The sequence below is a fragment of the Diospyros lotus genome, chromosome 15 (assembly GCF_014633365.1).
Source record: "Diospyros lotus cultivar Yz01 chromosome 15, ASM1463336v1, whole genome shotgun sequence".
NCBI lineage: Eukaryota > Viridiplantae > Streptophyta > Magnoliopsida > Ericales > Ebenaceae > Diospyros > Diospyros lotus.
This window is the reverse complement of record NC_068352.1, coordinates 33,313,456-33,331,114: the sequence shown is the minus strand read 5'-3', so window position 1 is coordinate 33,331,114 and position 17,659 is coordinate 33,313,456. Positions and strand designations below refer to the sequence as shown.

The 17,659-nt window shown below is 35.9% G+C and overlaps 3 protein-coding genes across 4 annotated transcripts; 1 reads left to right on the top strand and 2 right to left on the bottom strand.

Annotated features, from left to right (window-relative positions):
* The first annotated feature begins 2,248 nt into the window (after positions 1-2,248).
* Positions 2,249-3,109, top strand: LOC127791734 (uncharacterized). The gene has a single exon (XM_052321708.1). It carries the CDS (start codon positions 2,249-2,251, stop codon positions 3,107-3,109), a length of 861 nt encoding a protein of 286 aa, XP_052177668.1.
* Positions 3,110-3,889: 780 nt separating this feature from the next.
* LOC127792150 (ras-related protein RABA1f) lies at positions 3,890-7,252 on the bottom strand. The gene is made up of 2 exons (XM_052322544.1): positions 6,769-7,252; positions 3,890-4,805 (listed from the first exon to the last, which is right to left on the bottom strand). The coding sequence occupies exons 1-2, from the start codon at positions 6,987-6,989 to the stop codon at positions 4,373-4,375; spliced, it is 654 nt and encodes a 217-aa protein (XP_052178504.1). The 5' UTR covers positions 6,990-7,252; the 3' UTR covers positions 3,890-4,372.
* A 1,379-nt stretch (positions 7,253-8,631) lies between these two features.
* LOC127792149 (sodium/calcium exchanger NCL1-like) lies at positions 8,632-12,869 on the bottom strand. Of its 2 annotated transcripts, none has more exons than XM_052322541.1 (9): positions 12,357-12,868; positions 11,225-11,422; positions 10,865-11,049; positions 10,648-10,793; positions 10,303-10,567; positions 10,078-10,223; positions 9,616-9,874; positions 9,243-9,533; positions 8,632-9,115 (listed from the first exon to the last, which is right to left on the bottom strand). In XM_052322541.1, the coding sequence occupies exons 1-9, from the start codon at positions 12,748-12,750 to the stop codon at positions 8,873-8,875; spliced, it is 2,127 nt and encodes a 708-aa protein (XP_052178501.1). In that variant the 5' UTR covers positions 12,751-12,868; the 3' UTR covers positions 8,632-8,872. The 2 variants fall into 2 exon arrangements, with proteins under 2 accessions (XP_052178501.1, XP_052178502.1); XM_052322542.1 differs by having other exon boundaries at positions 9,002-9,147; positions 12,357-12,869.
* Positions 12,870-17,659: the final 4,790 nt, after the last annotated feature.

The window sequence follows — 17,659 nt, the reverse complement described above, 5'->3', positions numbered from 1 at the left end:
GCAGTACGCATGAGTTCATTGAATGCTTTGGGTGGGGCTATTTCTTTACCTCAGACGTTAACAATTGAAAGTTCTAATTGCCTGCTGGGATTGATGTTTAGTCAGTGCCCACAAGTTCATTGAATGTTTTGTATGGGCTATTATTTTCACCTCTGATGCTTATGAAGGCTGTGTGTCTCAATATGTTATGAATGAATGTCGAATCAATTTTTCCTAAATCCGGAGAGGCATATTTACGAAAATGTTATTTGGGCATTCAAAAGTGGCACTAATGCAAGAGTGAGTGTTTGTACTAAGTGCCCTTGAGTGTCCAAGTAGCATATCCAGCATATTTAATAGCACTATCTGCCAGTTTGCCACTTCGAAATAAATTTAAGACTTCAACAACTTGTACGACTAACTGTATGCTTCCAACATTTATATTCCTCTTAATGTTTTACAAGTTGTTTACAAGTTGGCTGCCAGTTTGATGTTTGAATTTTGGTTGGAAACCTTTTTAAGAAAGATATCTTGGTACGTACCAACAATAAGTGTGTCTGAAGGGTCACGGTCATGGATTCTGAGTTATCAATTCGAGTTTTGAAAATAAAAAAATGTAAAAGTTTGGTAAATAATAATAATAATATAAATGTTATTATGTAATTAATGTCTAAAATTGTACAAAATATAGATGTATAATATTAATATAAATTTATATATAAATAAACGTGAACAATATTTTAAATAAATTAAAATAATTAAATCAAATTAGTTGAAATTGTCAATTTGATCAAGTTTGAGTTATAGGTTGATTTAGTTTAGTTTTTAAATTTGGCAATTTCAATTAATTTTGGTTTGATTTGATTTTGTATGAAAAAAATTAAAATAATTAAATCAATGTTATGTATATTTTTCGCACTATTCCTTATGGATTGGTCTTGACCCAACGGGTCGGCCCGATCTCCTCAAGTCTAAGTAAGCCAAGTCGAGCTCGTCAGAGCAAGCTCACACGTCGTTGAGACTCAAGCTCAGATTGTGGAACTAAACGAGCTTCTCGCAAGCTCCCAACAAGGCTTTTAGTGACCTCTCAACGATATACTCAACGAACTCCTAGCAATACTTTTAACTCGTTGGTCTAACCATATAGTTCGTCGATCAAACTATTCAGCTCGTCTAGCAACAAAATTGTTGAATAACTAGAGGCAGGGACTCATTTTTGTGAGGCAAACCAAATCCCTGGTAATATGAAACCCCACTCCTGATTTTATGGAGATAATAAAGACATATTGTCCTTTATGATATAATTTCTACATTTTTGTGTTTTATGCAATTGTAAATATCTCTGACTATAAATAGGGGTTAATAATATCATGGTAAGAGGGAGAAGACTGATAATACTATATTGTTATTCTATCAAAATACTTAGAGGATAGTCATGGAGTAGGCATTATTTTGATCGAATTACATAAAATTTTTTTGGGTCTTTTCTATGCATTTGAGTTTGTTCATTCACTGCAGGTCTGCTATCGGTTAAATTTAAATTTCGACAGTCAATTAAAACGTAAAAACTAACATCCTTTTTGTACTTTATTATTTTAATTTTTTCACTATTTATTTTGTCAACTCGATTTAATTTTTGAGACAAATTTAATTTATTCAATTAATTGTCACCGAAGTGAAAGGATGCGCACTCTGCCAGTGTTTTGGGAATCAGGATCAATTGATTGTGATTTTCAAAGGGAGGGCCGTCAATTCGGCCTCCTAGCCTGGCTCAGAGTCACGTGCTAACGATTCTTGGTCGAATTGAGAGGCCGAATGGGTGGAATCGAGAGGGGGAGAGGCCATTCGGCTTCTGCTTTGGAAATGACAAGTTAGGGGTCAAAATGGCTATTTTGCCTACTCGAGAGAGAGAATCACAACCAGCTGGGGGTGAAATTATTAGTAGGATATTGTTCTGTCAGACGTTTCTTCCCTTTCTGTATCCCGTACTGTGGTATTAAATCAATTAGAACCGCCTGAGTACACTGCATTCACTTATCCTTATCTCTTTCTTGGGTCTGTCGGGTGTCGGCTAGCTTCATATGCTAAACAAATGATGAAAAACTTCACTTCGTCTCTCTGTCAAAACCATTTCTTAATGACTACAAAACGTCAAAAACCACTACATTTTTGTCCTTACATGCTAAAAGACTATATATATAGCACACCCCCCATAAACCCATCTTCCCAAGTCCTGCAAAAATTATTCAGTCAGAAAACAGAACCCAAAATGAAGAGGCAACACCAAGAAGTCCAGACCCCATCTTGGCAAGACATGAATCCTAGCATACTCTCAAAGATCTTTAGCTTTCTGGGCGTTGAGGACCAGCTCTTTGGCCCCCCCTTTGTTTGCCAGTCATGGCTCTCTGCAACCCTGGACACCCTCTTCCAAAACTCCAAGCTTGATCTGAGACTGATGGACAGGCTTGATGACAAGAACCTGAGATTCAGATTCACCCACCTCCTCAAATTGGCCATCAACCTCTACCATGGCTGGGTATCCATCTATTTCCCCAGCAAGCACAGGCTGGGATACTTTGCTACTCTGTATATAGCAGAGAGAACTCCGAGGATCACATCTGTTGTTTTGCCTCCTCAAGTTTGTGCGAATATGATCCCAATCTTCATCTCTGCCCTTTACTGGAAAAATTTGAGGCTTTTCCAGGCAAGAATGAATCCAGATCTAGGGTTTCTTGTGATATCCCAGCTGGTCGATTGCTGCAAGAACATCACCGAGCTCAGAATCCATGGCACAGTGGTAATGGAGAGAGAGGTTTCCTGCATAATTGAAGGGTTTCCCAGGATTCAGATCCTTGATCTTTCCGAGTGTGTTTCTTCTTGTGGGGCTTTGGAGATTGCTCTGGATGGGAGATTGGGCTGGTTGAAGGAGCTTAACCTTTTGCACTGCAAGTTCATGGGTGATGATGGCAAGGACATCAGAGAAGACTACTTGAAATTGAAGGAATTTAGGAACAAGGTTCTTGAGAAAGCTTCTGGGTTCACAAGTTTGAAGAAGTTGAGGCATTGTCTGGTGAAAGTTTGTCCAGATTGCAGGGATCATGGCTCTTTAGATCCGGAAAACTTACCCTAATTAACTTCATCTTCCTTCCCTGTCCATGGTTATGATCTTTTGTCTATATTTGTGATCGGGTGATTTTTATATGGGATCCAATGGCATATATTTTTTTCCCTTCTTTTATCATTTTTCTTTTTCATTCTTTAACTTTGAGCAGAGAAAATGTTCAATGTAATCGTATTTAAGATGATATCTAATAGCTGTGATACCATAATTATACCCAACATTTCCTTTTGTGGAGAAAAAGAGGGAGAGGTTTGACCACATCAACACCAGATGAAGTTTGATTAAAATATTATCAAAATAAGGTGACAGTAAATCAAAAAGAATTTGATCTTTGATACATTCTCTGGTGAAAATTTGTCCAGATTCCAAGGATTATGGCTAGCTATTGAGATGAGGATATAAACAGAGCCTGATAGCAGCATCACATGCCACTCTTTGATGCATTGATTGGAGTAGGGCCAGCCCCCATTCCATACCATACAAACAATCACAGTAGCAGTAATACCAGTTTTGTTTCTTGTGATTGGAACCTCTATTAGGAGCGACAGTACAGTAATAATAACTGCCAACACCAAAAGCAGAAGTTGACAGCCACTAAGCAAGACGCAATCAAAGCTTTGAAAGACCACAGAATAACTTGGCAGTTTCTTGGTTACCAAACTGGAGATCAACTGAATCAAAAAGGTATCTACTTGCCCTCCAAACCACAACTTTTGGGAACATTTTCCCTCCTCGATTGTCGAGTAGTGAAACAGTAAAATTACTTTTTTATATTCGGAACTTCAAAAAGAGTTTCTGTTTTGATCTCCCAAAAGATCAAGTCAAAATAAAATAACAGTTTTTTTTTTCTTTTTCTAGGCAAAAGAACAGTTCTTCACTTTGAGTGGGAAGATAATAGAAACGTCAGATGGCAAAGGGGAGGTTGAAGCTTACCCTTTACAGTCTATAAGAACTGTTCAATCATATAGTGTTGAAAGATAACTAGCAAATTGTTACATATGGAAGAAAGCATATTCCGAAACAACCCAACTAACTTTGGAAGATGAAAGAAAACGAACTAAGTACGGTAATAAACCGGGAGAGTCTTCATTGCCAATTCCTTTACAAAGGCTCCAAACTGAACCAGTCTTGAATAGGTTCCAGCATATATCCCAACCATTGAAACAGAGGTGAGGCAGTGAACACAGAGCCCATGGCCTAAAATGGATGAGTGCTCGCCTACTCGAGAGAAGGTTAGATTCTGTGAAGGTCACATATCCTTTACTCTGGCCGCTAGGTAGAGCAACAGCCAACTTTTTCTGCAGCCGAGACATTGTCTTTGGTCCCGACATTGATGGTTTTCCCTTTGGGAGGGCCGATGGGGTCATCCCCGATATCAAGAGTTTTCCTGCTGACAATGTGATATATTTCGGTAAGAACTTCTGTGAATGCATTCTCTACGTTCAGAGACTCTAGGGCAGACGTTTCCATGAAGAAGGTTTTCTCTCTCTCGGCGAAGGCTTTGGCATCCTCAGTGGAGACAGCGCGTAGATGACGCAAGTCTGCCTTGTTGCCTACGAGCATTACTACGATGTTTGAGTCTGTGTGGTCTCGGAGCTCTTTTAACCATCTCTCTACATTCTCAAATGTGATGTGTCGCGTGACATCATAGACGAGCAATGCACCAACAGCTCCTCGGTAGTATGCACTTGTGATTGCACGGTATCTATGCCAACGAAAATAAATGATTAGATTAAGCATCAGACTAAGAGACTTACTTTCCAGAACAAAATGGAACAATCATACAACTACAGAAACTACCAGTTCTTTTGTATGCTTAACATCACCAGATGTAAGTACTACTTTCAGATTACACCAGGATAAATTTCATGTTACATTAAGCATGCCAAAAAACACCATACATTACAAAGGTAGATCATCTGGTACATTATACATTAAACACATCAATATCCCTTTGACCCCCCTTGTCGACATCGATATCCTCCATCAGTAATAACTGCCACTTTTCTCAGGTGATGCTTTAACTCCTTAGTGATGATGGCTGGAATTTGAGACAGCCAATAGCTAAACTCAAGTCCCCAAATATAGACAAATCAAAATGCCACTAGCCTGATTTGAAGTAAAACCCTTAGATACCCAAAGTACCATCTTTAAAAATGACAGTGAAGTGAGTTTGATGCTGCTGACATAAGAACGATGCACATAATAATGATACCCACACCATTTCATGCTCCGGTTCTGCAGCTATACAACTATTAAAGTTTACCTATAAAGAAAATGATAACAATAAAATCTACTTTAACAAGTATTATTCTCCCTTGCTTCTTCAAGACATCATTCTTAACCAGGGAAGATGACATATGAAGAACTAGTCCCCAAGTGAGTCAAAATGTCAATTCTTAACCAGGGAAACATGAATGGCGGAGCTCCTTTCATGCAGCCTTCAAAACTTCCAGTACTGCTAGGTATGATTAAACCTAGAATACGTACTCCACTTGACAGATAGTATAGATATCCTTTCTCAGACATATATGCTTGAGCAGCATTCTGACTTCCTCAAAAGACCCAAATTTCTCAGGCTTTTCATAAATTTAAGGCAAGAGAACCAACAAAGACAAAATTTCATATTTGAGAGGCTATGCTCTTAACTGGAGAGGTGAGACTCCTGCCTATTGAGGTTTTTTTGTCAGTGAAGACAGAGAGGGGTTTGTCAAAGTAGCTGTCACCAAGCTTCGAGAAGCAATGATACTTCCAGTGCAACAAACCTAGGAACAAAGTTTTCAAGGAAAGCTCTGTGTTTCCCATCTACTTTCAACCATAGCATACATGACACTGACACATATCGTAGGTCTATTCTCTCATAGTTCACAGCGTTTTTATGTTCTTTCCAGAAATCATTTTTATCATTTTGACAAAAGATGTTCCAGTTTTCAACTCTAGTTTAGCAACAACACTTCCGAGGAATTAAACACAAGAGTGCATTTGGAGTAACAGTATTTGAGGGAAAAGAAAATGACAACACTGACAAAAATGGGATCGGTATTGGATTCTAATAGACTGAAACTCTAAATGGCTATCTTCAGTTTAAATTTTACAAGATGCTTTCATTTTAGTACTTCGTTGAGTTACACTATCACATTTAAGGAGCAAATAGGAAGGGATTAAGATGCTTTTCAAGGGCTGGATTCTAATCCCCAATGCAATCATTACAACATAATGACTAATTAAAATGGAAAATCTAAAAGCTTCTCATTTGTAAGTACCTACACGACTATGCAAGTCCTAAAGAACTTGGAACTTGTGGAGGAGAAAGGGAGTATGTGAAAAGAGGAATGAAGAGAATGTGGTGACCCTTGATTCTGAAAAGAAAAGAGAGGCAAATGAAACGAACACACTTTCTCTTGCTTGAAACTCAGAGCTAGGAAGAGAGAGAGAAAAAATTCAAAAATTTACAATTTTTTTCTCTTCCCTTTCTTACATCGAGCTTCAAACACATACAAAAAGGATAAGAAATCAATTCAACTTCCAAACTAGCACAAACATATGAAAACAAAAATTCCACTATTTTTAATTTGCACTCAGAAACCGCAAAATGACACATTTTCTGTACAGCCAAACAAAAAACCTAACCGAGGCAATTTATGGTACGAAAGCAGGAAAGAAGAAACCTTTCTTGGCCGGCGGTGTCCCAAATCTGGGCCTTGACGATCTTGTCCTCGACCCGGATGCTCCGAGTGGCGAATTCGACGCCGATTGTGGACTTGGATTCGAGGCTGAACTCGTCCCTGGCGAACCTCGATAGCAAATTCGATTTTCCCACCCCCGAGTCCCCAATCAGAACCAGCTTGAACAAGTAATCGTAGTCGTCGTCGGCTCTGTAAGCCGCCATGTCTCTGCTTTCGAAAATCTTCCTCTTGTTCTCTCAAATTTTTGGGTCCACCGATCAAATTCAAACAACTGTATGGCTCTATACGTAGATAATTTGGATGTGCTTCGGCGGCAAGGCAAACAGGGCATGCAAAAGCACTGGGTCTGTTTGGATGAGGGGAAAGATGAAGGAATGGAAGTAAGATGGACAAGAAAATGTCGGGGGAGCTCAGATCTCGAGGACACAGTCAGAGGTAGTAGAGGACGTAATAAGATGAGGCATAATTTTTATTTCATTTTATTTGAAAAATTGAATAAAGATTGTTATGACCAAAATACCTTGCGCCTCTTCATGAGCCTCACGCGCCTCTATGCGTCTCATGAGAGGTTTTTTGTCATAATACCCCATTTTGTAGCTCAAAATATACAAAATAGGTGTACCAATAGCATTTTCCTTTATTTATATTTCTTGTTGTCTGGCTTCAATTTTATTGACACTAACGTTGCTTGCTAATTAATACTCTGAACACTACAAGAGGGTAAAGTAATCACTATACTTATCTTGTTTTTCTTTTACCTTTTAGTGAGAATAGTGTTTATATGGTCTGATTAGAGACGATTGGAATATGATTTTTGTTAAAATTTCTTTTTTGTGATGTGATATTTGGATATAGCTCCAAGTGATATTCGTTACTTGATTTTCATTGACTATACCTTTAACATCTAAGAGAGGGTGACATGTTGCCCTTTACGATAAAGACTATGTTTTATCTTTAGATTATTGTGTAAAGAGATTAAGAACTTTGATAAGATATTCATCTTTTAATTTTTGTTATAACAAGTACAATATTTTTATCTTTTTAGGGTATTTTCTGACAGTTAAGTTAGCATTTAGTATTTTAGAAATGAGAAAAAAGGTAAAGTAACGAATATACATAGATTGTTTGTCTTTTATTTTCTCGTGAGATTAGTATTTACATAGTTCTATGATAAATAATTCAAACGTGATTTCTATTAGGGTGTCAACGGTTCGAATTTGTCTGGTTCTATAAAAATCCAATAACCGAACCATTTTTAGCGGTTTCGAAATAATAAAAATCGTAATCAAACTATTATATATATAAAACTAAACCAGGATCAATTCATCACACCGGACTGGTTTCAGTTCTATCCAATTAACATTTAGCTTTTAAATATTTTCCCAAAATATGAAATTATAAACAAATTTGTTAATTAAAATAAACCCATAATTTCATTAATACTTCAAATCTTGAAGTTAAAATAGAACAAAATAATTCACAGACTACCTCATGAAATGAGATTACATCGACTATTTAAATATAGCAATAGCGCATAAAAGTCTATAAATAAAAGAATTCATGAATATCGCTAGTTTCCTAAAAAGTAATACTATTTATGTGTATGTGTATATTATACCAAAAAAATTATAATATATATATAAGTATAATATTGGTTCCAGTTCGGTTTAAATCACGGTTTGAAAAAAAAAAATCAGTAATCAAATCAAATATATTAGTTCTTAATTTTTTAGAACCAGAACCTAACCATTGAACCATAGAATCAATCCAAAATGCACGGTTCGGTCCGATTCACCGGTTTTCGGATATTTTTTGACACCCTTAATTTCTATTAAGATTTTTTTTATGACGTGACCTTTAGGTATAGTTTCTAGTGGTATTTATTGCTTGGTTTTCAAGAACTATACCTTTAACAATCTAAGAGAGGGTGACATGTGACACTTACTATGAAGATTACATGTTACTTTTAGGTTGATATGTCAAGAGATTAAGAAGTCAACAAGAGAGTTGCATTAAACAACTGATAATTGACGAAAAACTTGTTGGATCAAACAGCATGAAATCTGAAAATGAGTTGTAACCAAGGTTACTGAACAGAATCATGGAGTACAAGGACTAGTATCAAAGATAATGGATAGAGGAGGAATGCAACCATTGATGTCCAGATGGGGAAGCTGGAGCTCAAGCTGGCAGCAACACCCATCACACCACAGACTATCAGAACAATCAGTACTTCAGCAGAGAAATCCCAAGGAAATTCCCTGAAATAAACCAGTGACAGCAGCACAGAAAAGCCCAGCAAATTGTTCATGAACACACCTCCATACACCTGCATCACCAGCAGCCTCAGTTTGTCAGAGACTGTTTGGGAAAATATTGTGGGAACTTCAGTATAACGTGACTTTGAGGGTGAATATGTTTATAAAGTTGGGATTCAAGAGGAATTAGGAGCAGACCTCTGAGAATGTCAAAGAAGTGGTTCTCAGCTTCTTGTGACTTGCAGCAGTGATGGCTGATATTGCAGCCCTGGCATTAGTAGCCAATGGGACCAACACAAAAGAGATGAAGAAAGAGGGAATTTTGGCTGATTTCGAGAAGTTTTGAACACTCTGTATGAGTGGCTCAGCTAGGACTCCTAAAATGGAAATTCCCACCAGCAAAAGCATTATGGCCTTCATCCAAGCCCATGGGGACCTGTAAACAGTGCTTCTATCCCCGACCAATGAGTCGGTTTCTTCCCATTTTCTCTGCCATAACCCAAAAATTTTAGTGTCAAGAGTGGTTGTAGCATTGGTGAAGAAAGTTTGATCAGATGAGGGATCTACTAACTTGGTATAGTTGTTCCTCAGAGGCTGTTGTTGGGTTTGGAGCTTGATTGTTGACTATGTTGAGCCATTTTGAACATCCGGCCACGAATTCTTCCTCATTGATCATTTGATCTCCACTTACGTCGAGCTCTTCCATGAGTTTCTCGACTGCTTCATCTGCATCCAGAGGCATGCTTCGGAACTTGATGTTCACTACGAGCTCCTTCAGCTCAGATTGTGATATGGAATTATCTTTGTCGAGATCAATGCTTTCAAATAACCTGTCGAAACAATATATATGAGCTGCTCAGTGCTCACCAATAGTTTTATTTTCTCACGAGACCATAGAATTAGGACTATTGTAGGACTAATTAAGCATTTCCGTTTTGTCCCACAAGTAAGAAAATTCCCCTAATTTCCACAGAAAGGAAAAGAAAATGGCTTCACATTGACACGGGCAATATTGAAACAGATATGGCCTGACCTTTTGATAGCTGGTATATCTGGCTTTCCATCTTCCATGAACAATCTACCTATTGCAGAGCTCTCAACATGTGCTAGAATTTCCGATATTAGTTGCTCCTTCATCTCGTGTTCTTTCCTCCTCTTTTGAATCCAAGGTCGCAAAATCTGTGAGAAAAGATTCGGGATATAATTTTTTTGTGGAAATGTTGCTAACACTCCTATGAGATATCCATTTCCCAGCTACCTGATACAAATCTTTCAATGATCTTACAGAGTGATACTGTTTATCCATCGAACGTTTGGTCTCATCGAGCCATTTTGTGAAACCACTTACAAACTCATCGATGGTAATTTTCCTGTTCCCATCGAGATCAAACTCTTTCATCACCTCTGCTACAACTCTATCCTTGTCCGCGTGTGATCTCTTGTATTTGATTTCTTGAAGAAGCTGCCTTAGTTCAGCAAACGATATAATTCTGTCTCCATCTTCATCTACTTCCTCAAATAGCCTGCAATGGAGCGCATCCAACACTTGTAGCTCAAAAGAAATCGACTTAGAAACATCGTAAAACATATTTCTGTAAGTTACCCTCTTATAGCCATTAGGTTTGGAGAACCATCCTCAGATAGGAGTCTTCCCATTGCATGTCTCTGAACATGTTTTAGAATATCTAGTACTAAATGCTCGTGTTTCACGTAGTCTAGTCTTCGGTTTTGGATCCATGGCTCGAAAATCTGCATTTTTGCGCGTCTTAGAACAGGTGGATTGCCATCAAAAGAATGATAAATGGAGTCTAGTTGAGTACCTGATAGAAGAAGTACAAGAGTAAGAAGGCAACAGAAGTAACAAGCGTGATCATAATGAAAACCCTTTGGCCTGAAGAAGACAACTGGAAGACTTTCGGGATCTGGATGATCAAAAATGGAACCAATGAGAGAACCATGATCCTTGCAGTGTAACTCGTCTCCAAATCAGTTGTTATACCATAACCTGCAAATACGCTAAAAAAGTTTGAAAGCACAAGAAGATGCTCTATCTTGTAACTTGGACAGGGATTGGGGGCAGATTACATCTACTCTGGCCCTTTGTTGCAACAATCTATGCTTCATGTCCACTCAAGTACTTCAAATTCGTATCCTTGACTTGTGAACAGAAGAGAGCTTACCGGTCAAAAATGATAGGAGTTTGGGATTTGAACTAATGGAAGGATTAGATTTCGAATCAGTGGAGAGGTTTCGACTGCCAAGAATGACACAAGTTCCCCAAAGTAGAGTGAGAAGCAGGATTGTCGATCCAGTCAGCAAGCCAACCCCAGTATAAACATACTCTTGAGCTGTCTCTTTGCTATACAGAAGTCCAGATGCTGAGAGAAGGCGGCGAAGAGAAAAAGAAAAACAAAGTTAGATACGAGCTGCTGGAAGAACTAGTTCAAAGACACTTTAGGCAATGCAGCCCATATCTGACAATAATCAAGTTAGATTTCTCTGACTAAATTTAAGTACCACACGGCAAAGACGGCTGCTGAATCAGAAAACACTACATTTTCAAAAACCAAAGTTGGAAAATATGAGCTCTTTCTGTCATTTAAGTCAGTAGATCTCATGCTCTGAGTTATTGAATCTGTAAGTCCTCTGTTGATTAAATTTGTGTTCGTATAGGCAATCGAATCGTATACAATTGTTATAGGAAAACTTATTAACACTCTGAACTTCTGAGCCACAAGATGCGTAGGTTCCACTTGAACAAAGAAAACTAGGGGTTAGAAAAAAGCAAAGCCTGAAGAGCAGATCACATTGTGTGCCATGACTAATTAATTAAGATCTGTCAAGTTTAACCTTTTAATTAATGGATAATGTATCTATAGATATATTAGTTTGATGCCCTCTAGCCGGGAGTCAGGGAAGCTTCGTGGACTAGGCTGTCATCGAAGACAAAGTCATACTGCTGGCTTTTCGACAGGTTTGCATTGTCTGGTTCCTCTGTTCTTTATGAGCTTCATCGAAGGCTTTTCTACTAAGACAAGTAATAGCTAACCATTACCAAGAGGAGACAAGTACATGGTCATTCCAAAGTCAAGAGATATCCATCGATAAGGTTGCTGTTAAGATAAGGGAAACTAACATAGACAGAAGTGGTTCAAAAGAGCAGAATTTTAGTTTGGATGCCAAATGAATTTTGAAGCCAAAACAAGGGCTGCAAATGGGAGAAATGAACCGAAAAGCACAATTCTAATCATCGACCCATCTGAGTGTCGACTAGAGTGGGAAGAAGAAACAAAAAGGTAGGTTAGAGCATACCAAGAAGGATTAAGGCCTCTGGCAGAGACCCAAGGACATGGAATGCGCTTGCGCCAAAGACCCCAGGGCCTAGAATCTGGAAAATTCGTTCCCCTCCAGAGACAACATAGGACTCTCCATGGTACAAGAGGTATTCGTACAAAACAATAAGGAAGAGGTGGCCTAGAGGACTATAAGAACATGGCAAGAACCCATACATCTGCTCACAATCCTCTGAAACTTCTTCTCCTCCTCTTCCCAGAAGCAGAAACGAGGAGCGGTTGGCTGGAACGGTATCTAAACCATCTGAAACCGAATCAGAAGCATGATATCCCAGCAAGGGCCTGCCAGCCACCTCCATTGCCAAAAGAAACAGAAGCAAAGAACAGTATGCAGTTTTTGCAAGCTTTTCCATCGCAACCCTTTACCAGGAAAATGGCCTCTTGAGATGAGCTTATAAAGTCAATAAACAGTGCAATTTCTTGCTTATTTAAATGAGTTTTGGCCACGGAAATGGGGAACCATGAAGACCTCTTTCAGTAGCATTGACCAGTTATTCCTGTAACCTTATTTCTTCGGTGGTTGTCTACTTTAAACCAACCTTCCATCTTTACTTTTTCTTTCCGCAATATATATATATATATATATATATTGATGTCTCTTGATCATATAAACAGATTAATGAAATGATTAACTAGATAAACATATGAAGGCTTATGAAGAAGCAGCTTTGCCAGATTAATTCTATTGGCTGTTTGAATGCTTATCTTGACATTGCGTGAGGTGTTTAATTAGTAGTGGACTTTGAGAAGTCTTTAGCACATATCGTGTGGCAATGCATTTGCTAAAACGTGTAGAATAAATGTAGAGAAATGAAAAGTCATCATAGACATCGCACACAAGTTTTAATCATATTAGTTGAGACCGATTGGTTATGTAAATATTCTACCTCTCCCTTCACATCATCTCTATTTGTAACAACACTTGAGTTAGAAATATATAGGACATGTTGCATCGTTTTTATCATAAATAAACAAGATAATTTTGGGCCAAATCCTTATTTTTATCCCTTTTTTTTTTTCGTGTAATCATTCAAATTTTTTAGTGTTTCGATTATCCCTCTCAATAATGCATTTTCAAGTAATTTAACTCATATATTTTAATACTTTTTTATGTGTCAACTTAGATTTTATATTTTTTTAATTATATTCATAGATCATGCATCGGAATGACTCCATTAATTAATTCCTCACGAGTTTGGAATTGAATTGAATTAAAATTACTGGATCAATATAAATTCTCTAATCCTAGTTTTGTGGAGGTCAAGACGGGAGATCAAGAAGATTTGAAATACTCATAATCTAATCCCCTATTAGTTTAAATTTATGTATCCCCTTAAGATATAAATATTATCTGGAATTGAGAGCTTAATAAATAAGAATTACTTTAAGGATGATGACTTAATTGATAAATTTTTAAAATTATGAATATTTTGGTATTCATCTTCTTTTTGAATTCCTTTATCCTATTTATCTTCAAAAAATTCAAGAAATTCTTTGTCTAATCTAACTCAAATTATAAGTTAATAAGACATTAACTTTTAAGTTGGAATGATCATTTTTATGCAGTTTACGTCGTTCGTATTATCAATTTTAGCAAAAAAGGTAAATCATTGGTGTAAGGCTCTGTTTCATTATACAGAACAAGAATCGAACTCATGACTCAACAATACCTATCTGACTGTTCGACATATGTTATGGGGGTAATATTTACTTTTAACTTTAACTTTAGTAACGTGACTCTTATTTTAATTTTGTTACCCTTTTCAAGCAGTCAAATCAGTTTACAGTGAGCATTTTAAAACGGAGAAATTTTATTAGCAACCAACTTTTTACTCTTTGCAACCATAATTAAAATAAATTTAACAATTACTCTTCACATCTACTATTATTACTTGTTGCAGCCACCTATATTTCAAAATTACCCTCATATATCCCATACATCACGCCGTCCCCTTCTTTTCAGCCACTCGTCGTCGTTCCCTTCTCTACAACATTTGTTGCTTCTCTGCTGTCGCGTCTCTTTGCTACTGCCGCGTCTCTTTGCTTTGCACTTGGTGATAACATAGGTAGTTTTTACATGTTTGAACTTGGAAGCTAGAAGGGGAGAGGTTTGATGGACGAAGGTGGTGGCCGCCTGGGTTCGGAGGCGATGGCCGTGGCGGCGGCCTCCGAACCCTGGGTTCGAATCGGTCACCGCCATCGAACCGAAGGCAGGATCGCCTCCGAACTCCAGGTTTCGGAGGTGTTGGCCGCCTCCAAACCTTGGAGTTCGGAGGTGCTGGGAGCTTCCGAAATCTGGAGTTTGGAGGCTCTCAATTTCTATTTTATATATTATATAATATAATATATTATACATTTCAATTTTTATTTTATATATTATATAATATAATATATTACATATTTCAATTTACACGGACCTTCCACTATTTTAATTTGCAGTTAAGTTAATATAATACTATAATATGTATATAATATATATATTATGATAATAATAATAATAATAATATTATTATTATTATTAAGATTGCTACCTCTGAACTCTGGAGTTCGGAGGCTAAGAGCCTTCGAACTCTAGAGTTCGGAGGCTATATGTAATATCCTAATATTTTGAAAATAATAATAATTAATTTTATATATAAAATATTTTTAACATAAATTAGAGATTATAATTGAAAAAAAAATTAATAGGTTTAGAGTTAGTGGGCTAAATTGGAAAAATAAAGACTAAATAAATGGGCTTAGAGTTAGTGGGCTAAGTTGAAAAAAATAAAAGGCTAAGTAAATGGGCTAATTAATAGGTTAAGAAAATAGATTTAAAATTAATGAATTAAATAAAAGAATAATCTATTTAGAAGAAGATTTAGTGAAAAATAATTAAGGTGACAAAATAATTAAAGATAGTGAGTGAAATAATTGAGAAATGTTGGAGACAAAGTAGAGTGTGGACAAATAATTAAAGATTATGAGTGAGATTTAGTGGAAAATAATTAAGAAAGATGACAAAATAATTAAAGATGATGGGTGAAATAATTGAGAAATGTTGGAGACAAATTAAGGTGCGGACAAATAATCAAAGATAATGAGTGAAATAATTAAGAAATATTGGAGACAAAGTAGGGTGTGGACAAATAATTAAAGATTATGAGTGAGATTTAGTGAAAAATAATTAAGAAAGATGACAAAATAATTAAAGATGATGGGTGAAATAATTGAGAAATGTTGGAGATAAATTAAGGTGTGGACAAATAATCAAAGATAATAGGTGAAATAATTGAGAAATGTGGGAGATAAAGTAAGGTGTGGATAAATAATTAAGGATTTTTAGTGAGATTTAATGAAAAATAGTTAAGAAAAGTGATAAAATAATTAAAGATAGTGGGTCACTACAATTATTTTAAACTTAATTCAACCTTCTATAAATAGAGGAAACTTGAAAGGTTTGAGGATTTAAATTAGAAAGAGAAATGTTGAAAGAAAGATTTGAGAGTGAGAAAGAGATTTGAAAAAGAGAAAGAAAAAAAATAGAGAGAGAGATAAAAATACCAAAAAAATTCCTAGAAAAATCCTATAGGTTGGGTTTAGTAGTTTGTGTGAAAATTTGTGGTAGAAGGCGTTGTTGGATGCGCAAATCAAGGCTTCGTCGCAATATAAAAGAATACCGAATCACTCCGAGGGAATGTAAGTTATCTTCAAAATTTTTTTGAAAAATTTTAAATATATGAGAATGATATTTTAGAATTTTTTATGACGAAATTGGAAGAAAAATGCATGATTGGTATTTATTATGAATTTTTCAGATAATAGATGCTTGAAAATCAAAGAGAAAATGAGAAATAAATAGAATATGGATTTTGAAAATTATGAGGAAATTTATGGGGTTTAGGAATATTGTTTTAGGAATTATTTTGAAGAGAAATTGAGAAAATTAGAGAAAATTATAAATATGATTTTTTTAAGTAATTATGATGCCCAGGATACGTTAAGGTTTATAATTGAGAATGATTAGAAGTCCGATGCGAATTTTGAGGCAACATTATGTTAGGGGCAAAATTATCTTTTTACAAGGTAAGTGATACTATTCAACTGGATTTAGTTTATGAAAATGATTTGTAAGTGGTACTTCCCAATTGAAATTAGTTTTATGAAAATACTTGATTTATAAGTGGTTCGATTCAAAACCTGATTTTACGTAAATGATTTTATCATGTTGTCATACCTTGATGTGAGTATGTCATGTAGATTACATTTACATATTTAATTTATGAAATATGCATATGAGCATGATGAGATTCACGGTCATACGTTACATGGGTTTGAGATTAGGTACTGGCTCCGTTACTTTGCCAAGGGTGCACCCATACACCTCGATCTGGCAGGGAGACTGAAAAAATGATGGGTAATCTTAAGGTGCAGTCGACCCAAACATGAAAGTTATGATGCTATGTGCATTGCATACATACATGAGCATTGAATGTTTTGTATCCTTACTTAGATGATTCATCATCTAACCTGGGCTTTGCTCCTGGAATATTCAAACGTTCCAGGTGAAGATAGTAGCAAAAACGAGGATGAATGAGGCATGTAATGACACTTAGCAAAGTGCATGATAAGTTGTATGATCAGTTGAACGTATGTTATATTGCTCATGTATTTAAGTTCTGCTATTTTGAATTCTAAATGTTTGAGAAATGATGATGTAAAACCCTATTTAGGGTTAATGTTAGTTGAGAACTTATGATTAAGTCATGCTCAGAAATTTATGTTCTCGTGATGTAAGAGCTGAATTTTGATTAATGTTATGATATTAGGTTCGATTCTAGTTTCCGTATTTAATGTTTATGATAATTCTCCTTGGAGATAAATGAATGAAAAATTTTGGGATGTATAAGAGCAATGATATGGTTTAGTCTTAATTTTAGTAGTATGAAAAAAAAAAAAAAAATTATCCTAGAATTGTCCTAAGTTATAACAGGCTCGAGAAACGGGGCATTACACTATAAATTTTCATTTTATATATTATATAATATAATATATTATATATTTTAATTTCTATTTTATATATTATATAATATGATAATTTCCGTTTTAATTTTCGTTAATGTAATGCTACAATATGTATATAATATATATATGTATTTATATTTTATTTTTCTTATTTCTTCTTTTTATACTTCCCACTTCGTTCACAAGCAAGACGAATTATAAGTTTTTTTCTAATACTCGCAAATTCTGAATTCTTTATTACAATAACAATTTCATTTT